The 25,801-nt window shown below is 38.5% G+C and overlaps 1 protein-coding gene across 1 annotated transcript; it reads left to right on the top strand.

The window, feature by feature from the left end:
- Positions 1–298: 298 nt before the first annotated feature.
- TNFRSF11B (TNF receptor superfamily member 11b) lies at positions 299–25,801 on the top strand. The gene is made up of 5 exons (XM_036436842.2): positions 299–573; positions 17,552–17,921; positions 21,500–21,691; positions 22,700–22,924; positions 24,596–25,801. Exons 1-5 carry the CDS (start codon positions 544–546, stop codon positions 24,982–24,984), a joined length of 1,206 nt encoding a protein of 401 aa, XP_036292735.1. The 5' UTR covers positions 299–543; the 3' UTR covers positions 24,985–25,801.

Genomic DNA, 25,801 nt, shown 5'->3' with positions numbered 1-25,801 from the left:
ATCTTGGCTGAATGGGACTGTCAGGGTGGAGGAGCCCTAGCGGCTCCCCAGCGCGCGCCCGCCCAGCCTTCCCACCGCAGGTCTCCGCTGCCAGGAGGCCACCCGCTGGCGGGAAGCTGGCGGGAAGGGGCCTGGAAACCTCAGAGCCCAGCAGAGACAGAAGAGCCTTGTTCTGCAGTCCCAGGGCTTCCCCCGCCCGCCCCCCCCCCTCGCCCCCCAGGGGTCAGACATCCCTTCCCCACTCCCCAATGCCCTGTCTCTCCAGGGGATTCTTCCAGCCCCGGCTCGGCTCTGAAAGCGTTAATCCTGGAGCGGCTGGTACCATCCTCAATCCGACACCCCTCCCCGCCTCCACCGCACCCACCCTAGGTTCCTAAAAAAGGTGCAGAGTTTTGTCCAGATAGGGTATGAATGATCAAAGCCAAGCCGGTACTTCCTGTTGCAGCCCTATATATACCGTGATGCCTGCGCCGGCTGCGGAGACGCACCGAAGCGCTCGCCCCGCTGCCGCAGCCCAGCGCCTGAGATTTCCCGGGGACCACAATGAGCAAGCTGCTGTGCTGCGCGCTGCTGGTAAGTCCCTGGCCCAGGGCAGCCGGTGCCGGACCCTTGGCACCTGGGTGGCTGCCTGCCTCTTGACTTCGGTACCTCCCCAGCGGATGGATGGGGTCGAAGCCCAACTCCCAATCTCTCCCCGGAGAGCCTCGGGGTCAGTCTGGAACAGGAGACCTCTCCTAAGCTGACCATGCTTCTAGGGCGTCCCTTTACCCTGGAAAGTTCCTGCTGGGTTATGGAGAAGAGAGAGGAGCTCCAGACCTCCCGTGTTTCAATGACTTTTACCCATTTTCATTGCTGTCTTCATCTCAAATAATCAACGCCCTGATGTAGTTCATACCATCTCTGCTTATAACTTGGCCATTCTTATTATTACCAATAATGTAGTCCCTTAGAATCAGAGTAAGCTGGGAGGATATGTCAGTCTATTGAAAACTATTATCATTAGAATAAACTTTGGATGCAGTTATATGACAGATAGAACATTAGGCTCCTTCTCCACTTAAGCAAATGCTATGGCAAATTTTGAATAATTGGCACAAAAGTTCACATATACTTCTTAACTGTGCAAATTAACATTTTAATATAATTTTATTATTGGAAATGGCTTATTCCAGTCCTCAATTCCAATATAATGGGGGAAATATTGGTGGGCTAATGTTAATTATGTTCTAAGTATATTTAAATAGTTGAAATTAAGCACTACATAGGGCTAAAAGTTAATTTTAACATACTATTTGGAGAAAAAATGGAATTTCTGTGACTTGATTTAGGTCCTGTAAAAAAATTAGATACTTGACTAGTTAAGTTAATAAGATTTGAAGACTATTCTATGACTGTGATTAACTTCCTTTATATCACTAAAGTGAGGAATAGGTTAAGATATGTGTCAGACTTTCACAAAAAGTTAGGAAAACCTATATTTAAGCTACACATTGTTTTTGAATCTGTGTGAATGCTTGCATTTCAACATCCAACCTACAGTGAATGGAACCCTAAGGTGTCTCCCAATTAGTTTCGGGGATACACAAATATAAATAAACAAATAAGTAAGTAAATAAATAGCAAAGTCACTACAGAAAAGGTAGGTTGGCCAGGAGTCCACATAAGGTATGCTAATTTTAGCTACTGCCATATATTTATATCCACCAATATGGATACTATAGGAAACTTTTTAAAAGTAAACCTTTATTAAAATATAGCACACAGCAAGAATTATACAAGTCACATTAGCAACTTCACAATGCTAATGAAGTTTTTCAAAGTGAACACCTGTGAGTTAGCACCCGGATCAAGCAAAACTATATTACCAGCACCCAGAAGTTTCCTGGGCTTTCTCCGCATCACTATATGTCCAAAGACTGACTAATCAATATTCTGACTTCGAACACCATAGATGAGTTTTGCTTGTGTGTGAAATTTACATAAATGGACCATATGCACTTTTTTTTTTTTTTAAATGTCTAGCTACTTTCACTGAAAGTTGTGAAACCATCTCCATTGGGTATACAGTAGTTTGTCCATTTTTATTGCTGCATAGTATTCCATTGTATGGGCACACCACAATTGATTTTCTCATTCTACTTTTTGGCTACTAGTATAAGTGATCCTGCTATTAATATGAGAACACTTTTATTTTTCCTAGCATTTAATATCCTGTTAAAGATTTAATCAATGACATAGTCAATTACTTAAATTTCAGAATATCCACTAAATTATATCCATTTTAATTATTGTCTTATTTCAAATAATTAACATCCTCATGCATATGTTTCTATATATTTTGCTGTACCAAAAAACATGTACATACTGAACAGTGGATAGCTCAATTAATGTTTCTTTCTTTTCAGATTTAATACATTGGAATTAATAATTATTCAAAGTGTGTTCACATTTTTGGGGGGGACACCCCCTATACACCTACTAATGTGTTCATCAGTAATATGTAGGTAAATGTAGATAATACTAATTAATGATGGTATAATATAATCAGAAGAGAAAACTTTGTGTCTTGAACATAATAAATACCTTAAATTAAAAAAAAGTCTTCCCTTTCCTTTCTGTAATTTTTAAGATTGACTTTATTTTATAAATGATTGGAAATGGATAGTTGGTACTTATATCTAAAGAGCCCAATTACCCTTTTGCAAATACTGCGGTGTAGTTCTAGGATCTGGAAGCATGGCAGATATTTAAGTTTGTACCAGGCATGCCACTAGCCACTAGGGACAGGGGGAAAACAAGACGGGCACCCTTTCTGTGCCCATGCACATCACAGCCTAATGGAGAAGCAGATATTGGACAAGTAATTATACAGGCAATGAAAGTAACAAATGGGGAAGTGCTGGGCGATTCGGGAATATAAAAGATCCTGTTCTCCAGGACTTATAACGGGAGTTGCAATATGGTGGTTATCAGGTAGACCCAAATGAAATGCCAGTACCACCATTTGATAAATTACAGTAAGCAAGTCACATCTCTTTTGAATTTTAGTTTTCACTTCTGGAAAATAGAGATGATGATAATGCATGCATGCTATATGACCACATAAAGCTTTATACTAATCCCAGCTTCTAGCATTCAGTGAATTGTGTATATGAAGTGCTGATGATGGTCTAAGGGCCACTAACCATTACCTTGAAAGGGTAGAATGTTTCATTGTTGGAGATAAAATCAAGGTGTCCTAAAACCTAAGAAGTAGGAGAAATAGAATTCTGTGGCAAAGTAGAGTTCTAGACTCCTTTATGAGAGCTGAGGGTGTGCTGGTAGATGACCGTGAGGGGATGTGGTCATTGAGGTTACTGCCATGGTTCTGGGCTTTCTGGAATGTGCACTAATGAAGTCAGCAGAGAACTTTTGCAAGGTGAGGCAGTCACATCACCAAGTCATTTCTTTCATAGTTGCCCTGGGAACATCCCGACCTCAGCCTAGATTTTAACTGGTGGCTGAGACTTTCCATTAAAAGTGCTAGGCTTCTAGCACTTTTAATGGAAAGTTAAAAGTTAAACTTTTCCGTTGGCCCTTTCAGTGCCAAGCTCTGAATTAATGTTATGATAATAGGCCATGGGGGAGGCAGGAGGAGGGGCAAGGGATAGTAGATGCCTTTTCTCAGAACAACTGCCTGATCTTTGATCCTCCTTTAGTATAATACTCTTTCAGATTTTTAGTTGTTTTGTGGGTGTTTACTTTGGTTTCCTCACCCCTTCTCCCCCTCCCACATACACACACCCCTCTGGAGTGCATGCATGTTTCTCTATATTTTGTTTATTTATTTATTTTAATAGGATGTCCCCGTGAAGTTTCTAGGAGAATCTGACATATACTCAGTCAAAACAGCCCTGATCCCTGTCCCTAGCAAACTTCCTGGCCTCTGTCTCCTAGCAACCTTCAGTACAATTCCTAATTTCAATGTGGTCTTTAATTTACTTTTTAGGCTTAAACCACAGTTGTCAAATTCCATGGGTTTGGAAGAAGGCATTCTGTGCCAGATGTTTTATCCACTTTGGTCTAGAAGGGGAGCTATGGCAGTGTCTATCAAAGGAACACTAAACACATATTCAAATATTCTTACTCTCCTAGTCACTGACTGACTTGCCTCCTGGGTTTTGCTTTAAGCAACCCTCAGCCCCCTGCCTGCAAGTTCCCTTTTCCGAAAGCTTTCTGTGAAAAGCATTATTCCCATTAATACCTCATTAACCAACAGCATTTCCTTTAGGGGAAAAAAAGGGACTGGGAAGTAGATTGAGAAAAAAAGACTTATTATGTTTGTATTACTCAAGGCCTTGAATGAGGATGCTTGGCTTAACTGTTCTTTATGTTGTTATTATAGAGCAGAGATGCCAAGTTTATCAGTGAATTTGTATATTTATGTTACCTTGGAGGGCAGTAGTTCTCAATCATATTAAACTTCTTCCAAGGACTTTTAAAGTAAATCCTTTGTAACAACTTCTTTGCCCTCCTGAAATGAAATTTAGAGTGCACATATTTTACCCATATACATAATTTTTGAAATGCACTACACCAGCATAACTACACTATAAAGGATAAATAAAAGGATGGTAATTTATAAAATAAGATTCACGAGAAGACACATGAAATAGTTATCTGTTGGCAGCTTTATGTACAATTGCCATGAACAGACCATTAGGAACAAAGACTGGAGCACGTGCCTCACTGGGGCTCAAAGCCATGATCAGCATTGGCTTGCATGCTATGATTTTCTGAGATGATGAAAAAATCTGATAGATCCTCAATCTATCAAAATCTTGTTAAGGTTTTAAACAAAACTAAAGTAGCTTCTATTGAATTTTATGTTGTTGAATTTTGGAAAAATTCATTATTTATAGAAAGCATGCAAAAACCAGTTTGTATCTATCTAAAATGGAATTGGAATCTAAGCTCAGTTAATGAGAAACAGGTTTGTACATAGGACATTTGAAAGTATGTGAGACATAGGCTCATTTTTAAAAATTTATTTTAGAGAAATAGGAATTGGGGAAGAGGATAGATAGATAGATAGATAGATAGATAGATAGATGATAGATAGGGAAATATCAATCTATTGTTCCTTTTATTTCCACTTATTTATGTATTCGTTGGTTGATTTTTGTATGTACTCTGACTGGATCAAACCTGCAACCATAGCATATGGGGATGATGCTCTAACCAATGAGCTACTTGCCCAGGGTAACATGGGCTTAGTCTTGATCATTCAGGACACCTAGCAAAACACAGCCCTCTAATAACAGAAACCTCCCCCCCACCCCCTCAAATTACAGAACTTTAAGGGATAGTGCCATTCCTATAGCAAACCAAATATGAGCTCTTTGCAAATATTGATTTCCATCTTCTTTATATTTATACCATACCCCCACCCCCCCCACCCCAGGTGTTCACAGTACCTGACACTAAGTGTTTTCTGAGTCAGAGGAGCTATGGCGAGCTTTGTTAGTGTACTGTATAACCTACCAGCAGTTTCCATGGATGATCCCACACAATTTAGTTTATTGCCTGAGACTTAACATTCTAATGTTGGCTTTGATCCTTTCAAGATATAACACCCTACCCATCTGCTATTTATATATTTTTTGTACATTTTTATTATGAAGTTCATGAAGGCCCATTCTTAAGTGAGAAAAAAAATATTAATAACTAGATTCATATTTGACCCTCGGAGGTGCTGACTAAGCTCAGTCAAACCTGTGTTCTGGTTGTCCCATCTGGTTGACTCAGGCATGGATGCTCATTTTTGGTTTTGATATATTTTGTGTGTTTGTAAAATGTGCCAATGGAGATATCAAGTAGGCACTTAGAGTTAAAAAAAATTTCTTTTGGATCTTGGTAGAATACAAGCTGGAGATAAAAATTCTAGGTTATCAACATAGAATGGGCTTTGAAAGCAGGAAGGAAGAATGATATCACATGACGAGAGGAGAGAAGGAAGCTGATCCTGAACACATTTCTGATACTGATAGTCTGGTAAACAAAATGCAAATATGAATAATAATAGCAGCCATGTTTGGAAAAGAAAACAAAAATCAAAATAAAACAGTAACCCACAATGGCAGGAACCAGTGGATCGGAAATCCTAGCAACATCTGTAAACTATCTGTGCAAGAAGAAAGAGTGAGGTATGGCCAACTTGAAATAGATACAAGGACAGTATTTTTATGTGACATGTAATTAGTTTTTGGAACTCACTACCACAGAATATTTTGGGGTAACTAGCATAGAATGTCTAAAAAAAGAATTCTTTGAGACAGTTGTAAGGGATAAGAATAGGGTTACAACACATTAGGTAAGAAGTTGTGTGGTACCCGCTCCTGCTCGCATTTACCTGGCCTCTCTAAATTAATGTCCCAAAGGCCAGAACAGTCTACAGACACACTAAAATGGTTTTCCCCAACGACAAGGTGACATAACTTCCCAGGTGTCGGGTAGACTTTTTTTTTTCACCCCAATTTCACAGAAGCAACTGAGTCAGCCTGACCATAAATGGGTAGAAGGAAATGCAATGCCATTCCTGAAACTCTTCTACAAAACGTAATGTGCTCCTAATTGGCTTGATTCATTACCTCTTATTGTGATTTAAATAAAAATTCTATCTCAAAAATTATAGTTTGAATACTGTGAAAACACTGTTTAATTTCCTTGAAGCATCTTCTATAAAAATAAAAAAGAATAGCCTTAGGATTTTCACTTCAATTTAGTCTGTACCTTGGAAGCACTTTCTGTAAGTGCTTCTTAAATAATCAACTCTAAAATAGAAAAATAGGTGTCAAGATGAATTTAGAGTTAAAGTAAGACAGTAATTCATCTAAGCTTTGTGACTGCCTTTAGTAAATTCAATTTTCTTTCCTGGTCTTTGATCCAAAAACCTCAATTCTCTTGCCACACAGTAATGTTATTTTGTTTTTCAGAAAACAATTTCTTTTATTCTTAGAAAATATAGATATCATGGCACTATTCTTTAGAAAGTTACCCCTACCATTAGTTGCCAGCACCACCACCAAAACAAAAAGTAATTTAGGAATTCATCTGTGGGACATACTGACAATAAGACCTCTGCAACAGCAGACAAGAGGCAAGTGATCTCATTTCTCAGTTTTGCTTTAGACTCTAAGGTCTAGTCAGTGACTCCACTTATTTGTGTCTTATTACTCATCTCTAAAATTGGGGTGTTGGACCAGGTATATGTGGAAGGCTTTTTCAGTTTTCAGCCCTGTCACTGAAAAAAGGAATTTAAAAAGAGGTCGATTATACAGTGTATTATTTACTATTCCAAACATGCAAAAATCGAATGGACTTATTTAAACAATAAGTATTTAAAAGCATTTGTATTTAAGTACTTTATTATTTAATATCAAAGTTTTAGAATATATACTTAAATAAAATATACTTATTCCTAAAGGAATGTCTTGTTTTGTTTTGTTTTAAATCTATTTTGTTGCAATTGTCCAAGTTTCTTCTGCTCAGCTAGTTTCATGTATAAGAAATTTTGTTTAAGTCAATGAGATCACAGGAGGAAGCAGCTTTCAAAATGCCACTGACTTTTAAGTAGCAGGACTGGTTTTAGGATCAGAGATTATTTTTTGAAACTAAGAACTATTTTCCCACCCTGAAACAAGTCCTTGTTGTCTTTAGTATACACAGAGTCATTAACGTGCCCATGTCTTACATTCCCTTTAGTTAGAAGCCAGGTCCAAGACATTCCCTCAGGGCTTAATGCAGAGGTATAATTATGGTAACTAGCAATCTCCTTCTTATTGAGCAGAATTTCCTTTGAATTTATATTCACAAGGGAGTACTTGACAATTGCATACCTCTCTTTAGAATAAATGTCAATCCTTCAGGCAGAATAAGCATGATAATGAATAGGTTGGCATGGCCATTAACTACTACACCAAGTACTCCACCTGGCTGCTAGACAGAACCTTCTGCTCCCACACTCCTGTCTCTTATTTTAATGCCCGGTGAAAAGAAAAAAAAATCAACTAGATTGTGCTAAAATAAAGGTCAATTAAGAGTATGGATGATGTTTATTGAGCGATGGATGATGTAGTTGTTCATGCTGATTGTAAATTGTCCTCATTTCTTCTCCCTTCCTGAAACTTGCTAGCATTGTATCTCCTGGCTTCCTTCCGGTGGGAAGGCACATTCTATGAATAGTTCTGGCCAATAAGTCTCATCTGAGTTAGCGCGCTGGCCAATGTGTGACCCCACAACATTTTTTTTCTCTTTCTCTCTTCTACAACAAGCCAGCCATGTTCCAGATATTAGTTGCTGTCTCATCATAAGTCCTGGACAGAGGGCAATGCTAACAGCTTTCAGTGGACCCACTAGGGATGTAGCATGAGGGAGAGGTAAACCTTTGTTATTTTTAGACCACTGAGATTTTGAAGTTGATAGTACAGCATAAAACTCAGCCAGTCTTGATTTATACAGTAGCCAAACCCCAGCCATATCTCTGATCATTGAGGGACAGTAAGTGCAGAGAGCACTTCAAAATCACAAGTGACTCAAATCTATGGTTTTAGAAGATCAATTTAAACTCTTTTTCCTTCAAAGATATTGTTAGCAGGAATCATGTGCAAGAACCTCTTCCGATGCTAAAATTTTTAAATTTAGGGAACTGAGATTACTTAAGAGTTTAGCTGGCCTTCAAAATGAGAAGGTAAGCAGATATTTAAACAGGAGACTCTAAACCAAACACACTATTCTGGGAGAGTAAATAGATAGGGATCATGCCTTTTTTTTCTCTCTCTTTTTTTAAAAAAATTATATTTTATTGATTTTTTTACAGAGAGGAAGAGAGAGGGATAGAGAGTTAGAAACATCAATGAGAGAGAATCATCGATCAGATGCCTCTTGCATACCCCCTACCGGTGATGTGTCCGCAACCAAGGTACATGCCCTTGACCGGAATCGAACCTGAGACCTTTCAGTCCGCAGGCCAATGCTCTATCCACTGAGCCAAACCGGTTTCGGCAAGAGATCATGCTTTTTCTTTTCATTGCTTCCAACTGACCCTTCCTTTATAAAGGTACACTAATCTCTGTCTTTCATCAGGACAACTTCTACCCATGTAACAGAGCCAAAAGGAAGAAACAGTAAAACAAAGAGACACCATTCTTAGAATATATGAAAGTCATACACAATGATTCATATAACTTTTACAAAAATCCTATCATGCAGAGATTAGTATCTATTTTATGAACGAGAAACTGAGTAGTTTTCCTTATGATTGGTTAACTAGCTAAGTTTTCTTCTGCCCTACAAGAGCTTAGATCTAGTTACTGAGTTAGTGAAAAATACCCATAAATCAGAGTGGAGTCTCTGTGGGTACTTTTAACCCAGAGTTCTCTCTGCTGGGGTTAATTAAGCACACCTCAGGATGGGACCCCAGAGGGCCAGATCCCCGGACAACACAATGCCAATGTATTTTCATTACTTTTCTCTCCGTCTGCTCCAGGGGTCACCACGGTTTTTTATTGTTTTAAAATTAAATGCCTGGACCTCTTTATTGGACTTAGTCCTAAACCCAGATTCCTTAGGGAACAAACCCAAAGGCAAACACTTATGTGTTAGTACCTCGTTAGAAAGTGCAATCCTAGAGAAGCAAGAGTGAGCCAAAGAAGTGTAAGGCAGAAAAGCAGATTCGAGGGGGTACATAACTGAGAAGCTGCTGCTATGTGTAAAGTGTAGCTGGTTGCTCAATCTCACAGGACCATCTTCCAGAAACTTGACTGTATTTATTTCAGGGCAGAGAGAAGAATTTATTCACCAGGAGAGATAGATAGATAGATAGATAGATAGATAGATAGATAGATAGATAGAGAGTCAACAAAAGAATGCCCAGCCTATTGAAAAGTTTATTTGAACAAAATTTTGAGGACAAGCCCAGAAACACAATCTCAATGGATTGAGAAAATGCTCAGAAAAAATGTCAGTTTTGTAGTCCCTTTTATGCATTCAGAATCACAATGAAAACCTAAGGAAGGTACATGAAATTCACTGGTGGTAGATTAAGAAGGTGAGAGGAAGCAAAACAAGGAAAATCTCCAGGATTGATCAAAAGCAAAAGAAGAAGCACACACTTCTTTTACATTGGTGGGTACAAGATAGTTAATAACACAGAATGACAACGAGACAGTGTGAGGGGAATGAGATTAGGGGTTCTGTGGTCTCGTGCTCTGGTGCCTGCAGTGTGCCTCAGAGGAGTCTAGAAAAGAAAATTACTCCTACATTTCAAAGGTATGCTATCCTCGGTGAGTAAGAACAATGGAAAGGGCTAACCGAAGGCAAACTGACCTTTGCTCAGGGAGCTATAAGCTTGAGACATGACTACTGCCATGGCCTGCCCATGGCCTGCCCAGTTAGGGATTTATGATTAGACCATCCTATGTGGCTATTGTTTTTTTAATATATTTTATTGATTTTGTACAGAGAGGAAGGGAGAGAGATAGAGAGTTAGAAACATCGATGAGAGAGAGTCATCGATCAGCTGCCTCTTGCACACCCCCTACTGGGGATATGCCTGCAACCAAGGTACATGCCCTTGACCAGAATCGAACCCGGGACCCTTCAGTCCCCAAGCCGACGCTCTATCCATTGAGCCAAACCGGTCCCGGCACTATGTGGCTATTTTTGCTCAGTAAGCTTGTCAGGCCTTCCGTGTGCCCCCTGAGCTTGTCAAATTTTATTCCACAGCTCCATTTTTTCATTCATGATAGATCAATAGATAGACAGAAAGAAGATAGATCTTACTGAATTTTACACTGTAGTTGATCATTGATATGCCTCTCTCCTTCATAAGAATATAAGCCCCCTGAGGGGTGAGTCAGTTATTAAAGGCTTAGAGTCGAGTTGAATCTCAGCTGGAATGTGCCCTAGCCCTCAGGCCTTTGCCAAGTCACTCACCTTCTCTGAAAATCAGTTTCTTCATCTATAGAATGGGCTAACCCTATCTCCCCAGAGATGTCTGGAGGGGGCCCTAGCTGGGTAGTTCAGTTGGTTAGAGTCATCCCTCAGTTGGTTGGAAATTTGATCTCATCTCAAGACACATACAGAAAACAACCAACGAATGCAGAAATAACTTGAACAACAAATCTCTCTCTCTCTCTCTCTCTCTCTCTCTCTCTCTCTGTCTCACTCCCTTCCCCTCTCTCTCTCTAAAAGAAGATAAAAGATGGTAGGAGGGGATGGATAATAAAAGGGCTTATAATAATAATATAATAAATATTATAATATACTGGCTATATTATATTATACTGTATAATAATATTATAATATACTGGCTATTATTCACTACACACAGGGCTTCTAGTATGGCGTTTCACCTGTTATAGGCACAGATTAAATGTCTACATGCTTAAATCAAATGCTGTTCTATTTCATTTCTACTTCTAGTTTCTATTCCATTTCACAACCACCATGGTTTTCCTTTTCTAATTTTGACCAGCTGTCCTTGACCATATATTGATTGAGCTTTAATCCAGGTCATTAGCAACCAAAAGAGATTCATAAGATGTTGTGAGCCAGGTACTATCTTCAAAAGAAAACACTGTAGAAATAAAATGGAATTTTAAAATTGATGTTAAAAACTATTGGCATACTGCTGAAGCAGGTTTGGCTCAGTGGTAGAGCGTTGGTCTACGGACTGAAAGGTCCCAGGTTTGATTCCGGTCAAGGGCATGTACATTGGTTGCGGGCACATCCCTGGTAGGGGGTGTGCAAGAGGCAGCTGGTCGATGATTTCTCTCATCGACATTTCTAGCTCTCTATCTCTCTCCCTTCCTCTCTGTAAAAAAAATCAATAAAATGTATTTTATATATATATATATATATATATATATATATATATATATATACACACTATTGGCATACTAAATGCATTGCTAATTCTGAGCCCCAAATATCTAGGACTAAAGATGGAAAACTGTTGTGATTCCACCCTGTTCTTATCAAGTGGGCCTGAATGGACATAATTATAAGAAAAATTGCACCAACCTTGCTGTTGAGTTGAAGATTTTAGAATTTTAGAATAGATGTTATATCTCAAATCTGGTAATTAATAGAATCCTAAGAGAAGAAATGTTAAGATCTGGGAGCCAAAATATGTTGAGATTTCTACATACATCCATTGGAAAGTTTTAATTGTTTACCTGCATTATAAGTTCTTTTCCCCCCCCAGAGATTTTATTCCTTTATTTATTAAATCTGTCAAATGTTAATTGTCTGTAACACTTGTGAAGCACCGAAAGCATCATAAACAAATCTGCCCTGACAATTCTGGTTGATGCCAAAAATAAATAGCTCCTGCTAATTAATGTAAAAGCCTTCAAACAACTAAAGGAAAAGTCTGAAGGGAACCCCACAAATTCACATTTTAAAGTTAAGTTTTATATGGAGACAGTTCTTCAGCCCTAAGTAAAGCAAAATAGTGTAGAATTTGGCTCAGTGATTCATCTAATAAATCATAATTGCTTGTTTTTTCTTTCCCCTGTTTGCCTAGCAAAAGCTTTTGGGAGCAAATCAATCCTGTGTAGATGAACAGATTTAACTCATCTGCTCTTCATTCCTACCTGCGAGCATAATCCTCAGCCAAGCAACTGACTGTTGTGGAAAGTATTAAGCAGTGGTAAACCCTCAGGTAGAGAACTGGTAGGAGCAGATAAACCTCTCAAATGAACAACCTGCTCCCCCCACCACACACACACACATTCTCCTGTGGAATGGAAGCTAAATACAAATGGAACAGTTTATGCAAAATGAAAAACGCTTTTAAAAAAGTCTTCCTTTAGGCTGATTGTCATCACTATGGTTTTACAGATGAGAAAAGTGCAGTTTTTGTGCTTTTCCTTGCTCACATATCCTTTAATGTGGATATTTATCAGCATCTAAATAATCATCAGTGATCCTAATTACACATAGTATTCATTCACTATATCTGTTGAACTGAGTAAAATCACATTAGCTATCATAAATATTTGCTATGTGTAGGACACTATCCTAAGCATCTAAGATGTATGAGGCTCTCTGAGGAAATCCATGGAACTGCCTTGAAGCATTTGACCGACACCAAGTAAATGATACCAGTTGGGAAGACGCTGAAGCTGATGTTAAAAACACATTAGAGATGCTTTTCCTGGAGACAGTTAAGGACAGGGCAGAAAATCAACTCAAGCCACAGTTTAGGCGTGTTACTTCTTACTGGACAAGAAACTTGAAAATACTTCCAGAAATGTGTCTGATTCAAAATGTCTCCCATTTTTCACATCCTGTGTAATTAGCATGTATAACAGTGTCTCATACTTTCGTGGGACCTTATTCTTTATCAAGTTTACTTATGTCCCTTGACTCATCTAAAATATAACAGTTGTACAAGGAGAGGTAAACTAAGGCTTATTCTCATTTTAGAGGTAAGATAGTGGTCCAGGGTCTAACTGGGTTTGGAACCCTGGGGGTACATAGGCTAAATGCAGGTTCCAAACTGAAAGTGATTTTGTTGATTCACATTGATCTAATTAATTGCCATGCCATGCACTTTTTAGATTATTCATTATTCCTTTAACATTTTGAAACTCTGTGATATCCCTTTTTTTTTTTAACATTCTTTTTTACCCGATCTTGCAAATATTTATGAGTCCCAAGGGTTAACATTTTTGTCCTTTTTGCTTGTATATAATATTCTTAGGTAATGCCATATGATTTTTTTTTGCCTCTAAGATTCATTTACATGATTATAACCCCCAAAAGCTGTGTCTTAGCTGCATTTATGTCCTGAATTTCCAGTACATAGGTCCATTTGAGTCTCATGGGTGGAAGATATTCCAAACTAAATTCATTGCCATGATATTCAATTGCTCATTCTAGTCCCTCTTCCCCATGCAGTCAGCCAACAGATCATATCTATCCTTCCTTTCCTCCATTACTAGTGTTTCAAATCAGCCCCTCCTCATTTCTGACCTGTTTCTCTGTTGAGTCTTTTCTTGATTCTCTTTCTCTTTCCTTCTGCAACCAACTGTTTTTGCAGTGATTTATGAGTATTTAACATCAGGTTGGGCTTTTAGATGAATGTTTCTATGAAACAGGAACATTAACTTATTCAACTCCATTGCTTAGCAGTATTTCTAAAGCATAGTAATTGTTTCAATAAGTGTTTGCTGAATTAAATGAGTTATTTAAGGAATGGAGGAAATTGCAAAGGAGCCACTACACTCTAGACTGTAGAAAATCAAATAAACTAACCTCCATAGGACAAATGGCTCTTTCTGTGTGTGTGTTTTTAGGCACTCACTGCATATTTATCAAAGGAATAAAGAGTGAAGAATGAAAGAGTGAATGAATAAAGTCCTATAAATATAGCCCAAAGCTACTCACAACAAACATTGCTTTATCTCATAAACTCATTAAAATGTTCCATTCTATTCTGTAGGAGGCTTTGATATAAGATATTGAAGGGGGGAAAAGTTGTTTTTCTTTAAATAAGCTTTATAGTTCATACTGCAAGAGCTCTTTAGGAAACTTGCCATGCTATATATCCTGAATGTTTTTGGGTTGTTTTTTGTTTGTTTGTTTGGGTTTTTTTTTTTTTGTTTTTTTTTTTTTGTTTTTTTGCCAAGATGAACTATAAAATGGCATGGTTTCCCAACTGACCAGAAGTTTATCTAACTCTGGATGGTCCTAAAATAGTTTTCTGCGGCAAAGATCATGACGAGGGATCACAAAAGGAACTCCCAAACCAACTAGTTATTTCAAGCTTTCCGCGGGCTCTTTTAATGAATTTTCCATAAATGGAAACCCACTGGGTCACTCATGGTTCTACATACCAGAGGGCAAGCCCAGTAGTATGGGGTTGGTTGCATTGCATAATAAAAAAAAATAAACTTGCTGGAGGAAGTGTATTCTCCTCTTGTGCTTTATGAAGAAGCATGTACCAGGAGCGTGTTATAGTCAAGTTACTTGTCATCTGAGAAATGTCCTTCTCAGTAGCTTTGGACAAAAGCTAGTCTTAGCACAAAGAAAGAAAAGTCAAGGACTTTAGAAAGATTTTGGTTGGTCTTCTAACTTTCATGATCTCCTAACTCTATGCTCTTGAGTCTACATGAAACATTAGCACCTGAGGGCTACTTTTGGACTGCATGAAGGCTATAGCATGTGTGAGAGCATTTGGTAAATGTTAAAGGATTTGGCCAAAAAAAAAATAATATTCTGTGCCCCATGTTCTGGGTTTGAATTATGCCTCTGCAATTGTTATTACACACCTATGCACATGTCCTGGCTTTTGCAGGTGCTCCTTAGTGATTATGCAATTCACACAGAAAATTTTTTTTTAACTCTTATCAGTACTATCAGCTGGCAAAGGGGATAAAGGCAATGTTAAGACAGCCTGTCTTCCAAGGGCATCTTTTCCACTGCATTTCCAGGAAATGCAAAAGAAAGTAATAGAGAGGACTGTTGAAGCATTCTATTAATCTTCCCCGTCCTCTGTACAGTAACTGGCTCCAGAAATTTTATGTGGGAATTGGGGCTAACCAGAGTCTGAGACCTAAACATCCAATTTTGGCCACACAGAGTTCTGTGTTTTTACCAAAGTGGAAATTTTTCAAATGAAACACAGAGTTTCAATGCAACTTACTGAAAACAAGTCTGCAGTCCCTCCAGGCTTTCCTATTTTTTTTTTTAATATATAGGATAATTCTATTTAGTAGCCTTAGAGAAACTGCCTTCAATGATACAATTGCTCTAGAATTCTTAAGTCAAACTTATTTATCTTTTTCTCTGTGGATTCCTTTTACCTCAACTTCTCTGTATTTTGAAGAAATGGAACTAATTTCCAAAGCATGGTTTCAGGAAACCAATAGTGTCATGTCCAATTGCCTAGAAAAATGCAAATTGAGTCAGCATTCTTGGTCTGATCTTTATGTGGCTCCTTCCAGTGAGGATCACAGGCACCATCTTTGGGGATTTCCCTTCCCATCGTCATCGCTTCTTGGTGAAGGAGGAGAGTAGGCACTGAGTAAGTGGGCACAGCGGAACCACTGTGCTGAGATGGGAAAGGGGGAATAAAGGGAAGCTGGTTTGAGGAAGGTCTCAGGACTTCCAGCCCTACCAGGATGGGCCTCACTCAGCAGTAGCATGCAAGACTAGTGTTCTGAAAGAAACAGATCTTTCAGAAGTGAACAGCAAGAGAACAAAGCATCTCTCATTGCTTGCCTTGTCTTTGCAAGTTGCACCAGGAAAATTTTATTTCCTAACATTGAGTATTTTAGAAATATTTGAGTCCAACCTACACAACGGGCCTTGAAAGAAGGCATAGCCATATGTTATAGAACATACTCAAATGATCAAGAAGCAACAAAGTCATTTCATCTTGCTTTGTTTCTTTTAAAACTGATCATTATTTGTATCTATTTATTTCTCCTCTGCTGTCTGCCTCCTCGCTAAACTATGAGCGCCGGAAGGCCCAGACCATCATACGTTATGTTCCTTCCTTCTACAGTGCCTGGTGTTTCTGTGATATTTCCTGAGTTCTGCAAAGAAGAGTTTTTAAAAATTTATTATGTTTGGCTGCCACCTCCCAAAAGCATGAAAATAGTCAGGGTTGATCCCTTTTCCAAAAACAAATAATAAAAAGCAAACAAACCATCCCTGGCATACAAAGAACACTGTTCCTTCTGAGCATGTCAGTGCTCCCTAAAAGATCCTGTGAGGTCTAAAATATAAGATGGACTGCTTAATTGGAGCTGCTCTGCCAAGCTTGAAAAATCCTTTTTTTTTTTGCTGCACAGAATTCTTCCTGCCATATGTAAGGATACTTATGAAACCCTACCTACTCTCTGAAGTTTTTCCCAGATGAGAGGTAGTCATTTAGTTTTCTAGACACAATTGACCTGTGACAGTCAAGACTGGGCCATTGATGTTCTGGAGGAAAACATCAGTCTTAAAATTCTAGGACTCTTTCCAGTGGATTGCAAGCTCCATAGGGACAGGAACCATATCTACTCATCAGCATCTCCCTGGTACATTCCTGGTAGGCATTCAATGCATATATGTGGAATGAATGAATGATGACTGTTGATATCACGATACAAATATTTGTGCTTCTCCACTTCTTTACTTACTATATGTTTGAAATCATTAAGTCTTAGAAGAGGTGTGATATGCTCTTCTGAAAACCACTAGTTCATCCAACTCAATCAGCGAGAGAAAATCATGACTGCTAGGGAGATATAGTGTCTTTGAGGCCACGGGGATTATTTAGTGATACAGCTAGTTGTAATAGTTTCTATTCTGATAAGCCTTCTACTCCGGTGATCTATGAGCTGGATTTACTTAATAGAGATGTGCTGCCATCACCATCTTGGTCTTTGAGATTAAGCAAATAGAGGCAAGAATTGTGGCCCAGCAGGTAGGAAGTTCATTCATAAAGGACTCTTTGATTTTTGTGATGCCTATTTCCATGCTGACATTGCCACTCTTTCCTTTCTTCTAGTTCCTGGACATCTCCATTAAGTGGACCACCCAAGAAATATTTCCCCCAAAGTACCTTCACTATGACCCAGAAACCTCTCGCCAGCTGATGTGTGACAAATGTCCCCCTGGCACCTACTTAAAGCAGCACTGTACAGCAAGGCGGAAGACCGTGTGTGCCCCTTGTCCCGACAACTACTACACCAACACCTGGCACACCAGCGATGAGTGTCTGTACTGCACCACAGCGTGCAAAGAGCTGCAGTATGTCAAGCAGGAGTGTAACCGCACCCACAACCGCGTGTGTGAATGTGAGGAAGGGCGCTACCTGGAGGTGGAGTTTTGCTTGAAGCACAGGAGCTGCCCCCCTGGCTTTGGAGTTCTGCAAGTTGGTACGCATCAGCTTTCCAAAACGCTGCCAAAGTGATTAGGATTGCACAAAGTCAAGTAGTAGGGAAGTTTAAGGGAATACTTTTGTCTGATGATATTAAGGATAGCAAATTGCAAAGGTAATGGAACCTGCTAGATATGTACTGTGTGTCTGGATGGCTGCCAAACGACCATTTCTCAGAGGAATACTCTGCTGCTCCAGGGCGATTTAGTGACAAATCTCAAAAGCAGCAAATTGCTCTCTAATGAGATGCATGATGGATTGCTCTTTTAAAGGGACACACTCTGAGTTGCACCGTTGATAGCTGATAGATACCTCTATGTTTCACTTCAGCACGGACAGCTTCAAACGGCGCTTTTTGACAAACATCAGAAATCTTAATTGATACCAAGAGAGTAATTATGCTGATATTGATGAGGCTCTGCAGTGCTAACAATGAGCAGTTATAATTAATTATGCAAAAAATGAGAATGGCTAGGGGAAATGAATTTCATTATAAAAAATGAAGCTAGTTCTTCCTTTGGCATGGGAGTTGAGTGTCTGGGAGGATAAAGACTGCAGCAGTCTCTCACCGTTGAGCTTATTCTTTATCTTAGACAAAACAGATTGTCAAGCCAAGAGTAAGTACTTGTCTACAAACAAAATACTTTCTCTCTGCATTTTGAATAGCATAGGTTAAGGCCAGTGTGCACTGAATCTCTTAAAGCTGCAATTCACTTTTTTTTTTTTTCCTACCACATTCACGAAGCTTCAGTATAGTCTCATAGCTTGGGAAAAATGAAGATTAATTCACTTAATTTCTGGAGGAAGTAGTAATCAGTACAAATTCTGATTACTCAGTTATAAATCATATTTCTCAGCCTCTGCACCACTGATAGGGCTGGGTAATTCTTTCCGTGTGCAGCTCTCCTGTGTGTTTTAGAGTGTTTAGCAGCATCCCTGGTCTCTAGTCACTAGATGCCCCTTCCCCAGTGGTGACAATCAAAGTCTCCAGACATTACCAATCATGTCTTGATGGCAGAATTGCCCCTGGTTGACAACCCATGGTTTAAATGAGCTAATCATTTGAAACTATTTTAACTTTCAAAAGTTGTGATGTACAGAGTTTAAATTACTAGATGACAAATACAAAGCAAGCATATTCAAATATTTAAATCTATTGTTTCCTAAGTTGTGAATCTTGTAAAATTAATCACAGAAGGTACAAACTGTATGATGGCTCCTTAAAGTTCCTCTAGTATGAGTATTTGAGGGAGAAATTGGTAACACTTCCTAGTTTTTATTGAATGATACTTTGGGACTCAAAAGCTAAGCCAAGTTGTAGAAGGGAAAAGTCAATCCAACAAACACAAATCCATTTAATTCAATTCAGTATGTTGAATATGTAGAGAAACTAATGAAGGGATTAGGCAGTTTGGAAATTAGAAAGATTTGATAAATAATAGAAATAGTAAGGATTTATTAACCCTTCCTTTTTCTCACAGAAGCATGGAAATTTGTTTGTAGAATGAAGTGAGCTAGTACCACAGTGGGCTTGTTTACCTTTCATGGACAATAAGAGTTTCCAGCCCAAAGAGAAGAAAGGATTATGCAGTGTTATTCTAAGGACTATTTATTTACCCTTCCTTTCTGTCATTGTTTTGAAGTCAGATTATCTCTGAATTTTATTTACTTCATTCTATCTGTTAGTCTTATAATTCCTATGTCAGTACCAGGGGCCAGCATGGTGAAATTCTCAACAGCAGAACAGAACTCCTTTCATCATTATGACATTTGGCATTGGCCTGGCTGATTATATTTTGTATGTATCCACTGGTATTAATAAGGCAAACTTTTTTACTCAGATGGCTAAATCTTTCTTTGTAAAAAGTTCTATCAATTATAAAAGAGGGAAGTCCTACCCAGCAAGGTCACTATATAAAGCCTCCAAAGACACTGAGAAACTTTACTTCTGTCATCCTTGGATTTCTTTTGTTAAATAACTTTAAAGGCTAAGCTACCTGAGAGAATGGCTGGAACCCATGACTTTCTCACTGAGATGCATGCGAAGACCCAACCTGTCAATGTGTATATGAAGAATGACACGTTGTTCTTTGTGCAGTTGGCTCTCCAGAACACTTCGCAGTTGGCAAAGGGAGACTTGGATCTAGGTGTCCAAGTCCACTTATTTCCAGAATACTAGCAACGAAAGAATACCATAGACTCCCTGCCCAAATACCTTCCCTTAGGATATCGTAGAATTTGGTGTGGAGTTGCATGCCGTTTAAAAAGAGCAATACAGTAAGAAAGTACTTTTTTTTTTTAAAGTAGCCTTCTTTGTAAGTTGGCTCCTAAGATGTTGTCACTGCAACGCTGGAGGTGGCATTTCTTCTAGTTCCTGGACATCTCCATTAAGTGGACCACCTAAGAAATATTTTTCTCTGCCAGCCCTTCATCACTCTTACTGGTCATGGCATCATTAATCTCTTTGGAAGAATCAAGAGAAAAATTAGAACCAAACTGCTTTGCTCTTTCCCCCCACCTCTGGATTTGATACGAAGTGGGAGGTTCAAATTTTTAATAACTGAAGTTTATTAACTTCCCACAGCTTCATTTCTTCCATTCACATTTGTTATCTCACATAAGGCAAAATTGGCCTGTAAAAGCCACATTAGAACATTGAAGTCTAAATCTGTTCAACTAGCTTACACTAGATGGAGGTATTTTCATATGCAAATGCACTGTAATGTATGATTTATCCATGAATGATAGAGTCAAGGGTTTGAAAGTATTTAGCTAATAGCATCTTTAGTAGCTGACTGATTCAAGTTTGCTTACCAGTGATTTCTCCAAATTTGTCAAGTATTTTTCCACCATGAAATAAGATGCCCTTGCAGTCACCCTTCCCTGAAATTTTAACAACCAGACTCTTAAAACTCAACAGTTTAAGCAAACGGTATATCATCTTCCATTTACTGTGTAGCTGAACTGCAGACTTACGCTTTTAAGTCAGTGGCCAACTTTATTGCCATCTTCAAGAGTTTATTATAATGCTGTAAATTTTTACTTCTCAAGGTTAGCATACTTATGAGATGCTTCATAATTATGATTCAGGAAAGAAAGAACCTTGATAGCTACCGATTAGAATTTAATGACATAGCAGTCAATGGGTACTGCTTTTGGAGAATGACATCACAGCAATTACACGAGGGCTATCTTGATGTTTTTCCAGGATAATTGTGTGAAGAATATGTGGTCAACAAGACCTAATGCCATTGTAGCTCACACAGGACTACTCTGTAGCTCACACATTTCCTTCCCTCTCATATATTGGAAGTGTTTTGTAGGTAACAGAAAACAAACTTGTGTTTGTATTACTGGGAGGGGAGACCGCCTAAGGGGCTCACTGTAGTTTTGTTCTATCTGTGTAATGAAGTGAAAAATGAGAATGCCTGAAGTTTGGTACAGTATTAATAGTAAAATCTTAGCAACATAGCAGTTAAAAATGAAGTGAAAAGTCTTTCTAAAACTTTGTTAAGAGGGCATCTGCTGTGAAAGTATTTGAGAAGAAGGTGCTAAATGGTTCGGTATTTTCTGTAGGAACCCCAGAGCGAAATACAGTTTGCAAAAGATGTCCAGATGGGTTCTTCTCCAATGAGACGTCCGCTAAAGCACCCTGTAGAAAACACACCAATTGCAGTGCATTTGGTCTCCTTCTGACGCAGAGAGGAAATGCAACACATGACAATATATGTTCCGGAAACAGTGACATGCCACGCAGATGTGGAATAGGTAATTATCAATCAGAATATAGCCTTCATGCCACCTCTGAGTTGAGTACAAGACCCTTTGGCCACCTTCTTAGTCAAACTCATACCTTCCCTTTCTTGAATTTTAATAGTGTAATTCTTTTTTTTTAATTTATTTTTATTTTTTAAAATATATTTTATTGATTTTTTACAGAGAGGAAGGGAGAGAGATAGAGAGCTAGAAATGTCGAAGAGAGAGAAACATCAACCAGCTGCCTCTTGCACACGCCCTACCGGGGATGTGCCCGCAACCAATGTACATGCCCTTGCCCGGAATCGAACCTGGGACCTTTCAGTCCACAGACTGACGCTCTACCACTGAGCCAAACCGGTTTTGGCCCTTTCTTGAATTTTTATCAGGTCTTCTATTCTAAGACTATTCTGTCCATATTGCTAAAGCCACAACTCAAAGTCCTTCAAAAAAGTCCTCATCTCTCATAGATCATGCTCTAAACCTGAATTTTTCCCTTTTATACCTGACTCATATTTTACCCATGGAGAAAGGGTGGTACAAAGATAATGTCTGAGGCCCAATGAGCAGAGTCCAAATTGCAGAATTTTTTTGCTATTCATTTTTATCACTTTTAAAAATACCTGTATTATTAGCCAAAGTATAAACTGGCAACTAAGAAGCACAATGATGTAATTGATTACACATTAGAAATGTAAAATTGGCTTTGTTACCTATGGTAATGCTGTGTCTATCACATGGAAGTTCCAAGTTCCTCTTGTCCTGAACTTTTTATTAAGGACAAGTTATCTGAATGCATCCCATGTCAGTGATGGCACTAATCAGATTGGTGTCCTCTCCCTGACACTCCTACCACTTAGACCAGCCAACAGAAGGTTGATTTAATTCAAAATTTTCATTGTAGCATATTTTACTTAAAAAAAACCCTCAAGTATGTTGGTTTTTAAATTTTGGATTTTGTCCAATAGACTTCCAGGAATCCAATTGCTGAGTAAATCTTGGTTTCCCACCTTTCTTTAGATGTTACCCTGTGTGAGGAGGCATTCTTCAGGTTTGCTGTTCCTACCAAGTTCACCCCTAACTGGCTCAGTGTCCTGGTGGACAATTTGCCTGGCACCAAAGTAAATGCAGAGAGTGTGGAGAGGATAAAAAGACGGCACAGCTCACAAGAACAGACCTTCCAGCTGCTGAAGTTATGGAAACATCAAAACAAAGACCAGGATTTGGTCAAGAAGATCATCCAAGGTATGATAACCTGAAATAAACAAATCGATCCAAAATCAAATATACCCTTTCAACATAGGGCTAGTTGTGTGGATGATGTTTTCTTTTTGTTAATTATTGTTGGACTTAAGGAGTTTTCACGATGATGTAGATGGTGTTTCTAGAGCAGTCATACAGAATTTTCTTCTCAATTCCCCCACCTGTCCCCCTCATTTTTATAGAGTGTATAAAGAAGCCACAATGCATTTCAAGTGCAGGGCTAGACCTCAGGAAATCTGCCTTTACATCCCTCAGCAGTTTTATTAGCATCCTCTCTGACCTTTCTAGAAGTTCTTTAACCACTTTGAATCTTACCTTGCATTTCTACCAAGAAGCTCTGTTGTATTTATTTGGTAATTCTCTCTAGAGAGCCTCCCAGAGCCTTACAGATAGCCTCTCATTAATCCTCACAACATAGCCTATTTTAAAATTACCATTTTAATAGCATATGTTGTGAGGATTAATGAGATAAGATCTGTAAAAAAGTATTTGAGTTTCTTGGAGAAAAGAGCTAGTTAAAACCATGTTTTAGAGTTTTCGAAAGAATCTCCTTTAGAAAGTGAGTGTCTGTGTGTGCATGTGTGTGCACCTGTGTGCATGTGTGTGTTGTTGATGATGATGAGGTAATCCAATAGTAAAAGTAAATTTCATATAGTGTGGACCTTAAGCCTTAGGTTATGTAGCGGAAAGAGTTCTGAATTCAATTAGCAATGAGAGCAAGATTTTTCACAAGTCAGACAATGGCAGTGAGAAATTCATTCTCCTCTCCACTGTAGTAAAAAACGATTGAGGAGTCCTGACCCTACTGCAAAGGTATCAAACATTTGAAACTGAGATGTTAGGAGACTAACATTTTTGAGCTGAATGTTCCACTTGTGCAAAGAGTAAACTTTTCTTCTGTTTTCAGCAGACAAAATGTATAATTAGCCTTGAAGCAAAAAGAAAGTAGAGAATCAGAGACTGTTAGCATTGGAAAGGACCAAATCCCTATTTTATAAACCAGGACATTTCAGCCCAGAAAGATGAACTGACTTGCCTTAGGGCTCAGACACTAAATGACTCATGTCATTAACAGAAACATTAGTTACTCCCTCTTATGTTGATGTCCTAGCACGTTATGGAAATATTCTCCAGGCTGTGTGTATAACATCACATTCTTTGGCCTCACATTACTCTGTTTTTTAAAATTTCTTCTCTGTGGTGGTAACCCTCTCATGCTATTTATTAAAGACCATTTGAAGCAACTAACTCTTTTAAAACATACGTCAGATATCAACAAAAGGAAGTTTATATTGCAAAATAACTAACATGAATGCTTTCTGTTTCTCTGAAATGTTACGGTTTTAATTCCTCAAGCATGTTATTTTTTTAAACGAGAATGATGTGCCTGTACTTTACTACTAGTGATTTTCCACAGTAGAGCTTTGTTGGATGCCTAGAATATATAGCCCATTCTCTTGCAATAACATAGAAATATTCATCTCAGTTCTCAGAAATAACTAGCACCACTTAAGTCTCCCCTACTCCTCCCAAAAACATAAAGGAAAAGGTTATCGTTAAAGTGATTACCCTTGCCTTTGCCTCAGCGTAGTTTGGTGTCACTAGAAGAATGAATAAACATGGTGTGACTGTCTCTGCTTTTGCTCTGTGCAGATATAGACCTCTGTGAAAACAGCGTGCAGCGGCACCTCGGGCACATGAACCTCACCTTCGAGCAGCTCTGCAGCTTGATGGAAAGCTTGCCAGGCAAGAAAGTCACCACAGAAGACATCGAGCAAACGACGAAGGCTTGCACATCAGGTGAACAGATCCTGAAGCTGCTCAGCCTATGGAGGGTCAAAAACGGCGACCAGGACACTCTGAAGGGCCTCATGCACGCACTGAAGCACTTGAAAATGTACCACTTCCCCAAAACGGTCTCCCAGAGCCTGAGAAAGACCATCAGGTTCCTTCACAGCTTCACCATGTACAGACTGTATCAGAAGCTATTTCTAGAAATGATAGGGAACCAGGTCCAATCAGTGAAAATAAGCTGCTTATAACAGGAAATGGTCATTGAGCCGTTTCCTCACCGTGGACCAGATCGGATGGATGAGTAAACTGTTTCTCACGTTTCTCAGGCACTTGAGGGGGTACAGTGATATCTTTCTCATCGCTGAGGACTAGATTTGGGCCCAAACACAAAAAACTTTGGTATGAAGAAAGAACGAACTTCTCCTCAAAGAATCCAATAAACCCCAAATAGTTTATGAAACTGACAGATCTGGCCCGGTATCTACTGACTATGTTTTTCTTTATTACTGCTTGAAGTAATTCAACTGGAAATAAGAAACTAGACTCCATTGTGCCTTACTAAATATGGGAATGTCTAACTTAAATAGCTTTGAGATTTCAGCTGTCTAGAGGCTTTTATCAGAAAGCCATATTTTTTTTCTGTAAAAGTACTAATATATCTGTAATACTATTACAGTATTTGCTATTTATATTCATTCAGATATAAGGTTTGTACATATTATCGTCCTAAAGGGAAACTGTGTGGACTTAATTTTAGAAAGAAAAAAATCTATATATTCTGTTTATTGTGATAAATGAAAGAGATAAAATATATTTTTTAATGGAAAGTTTGTAGCATTTCCTGATAGGTATAGCCATCCTTCCTGTGTGGTGTGTTTTATAATATAATTTTACCTATATAAGCTATGATGTAATTTTATAGAAAATGCACTATTTAGGCAATTGTTTAATGTTTTAATGTAAATTATCTGAATATTAGATGGGTTGAAAAATTGAATGTACCTTATTTAAAAGATTTTATGTTATAGTGTATAAACATCATTAAAGTTTTCAAATTATTTTTCA

The sequence above is a fragment of the Pipistrellus kuhlii genome, unplaced genomic scaffold, assembly GCF_014108245.1.
Source record: "Pipistrellus kuhlii isolate mPipKuh1 unplaced genomic scaffold, mPipKuh1.p scaffold_m20_p_14, whole genome shotgun sequence".
In the NCBI taxonomy this organism is placed as follows: domain Eukaryota; kingdom Metazoa; phylum Chordata; class Mammalia; order Chiroptera; family Vespertilionidae; genus Pipistrellus; species Pipistrellus kuhlii.
Note: the sequence above shows the minus strand (reverse complement) of the source record. Positions and strands in the feature narration are given on the sequence as shown.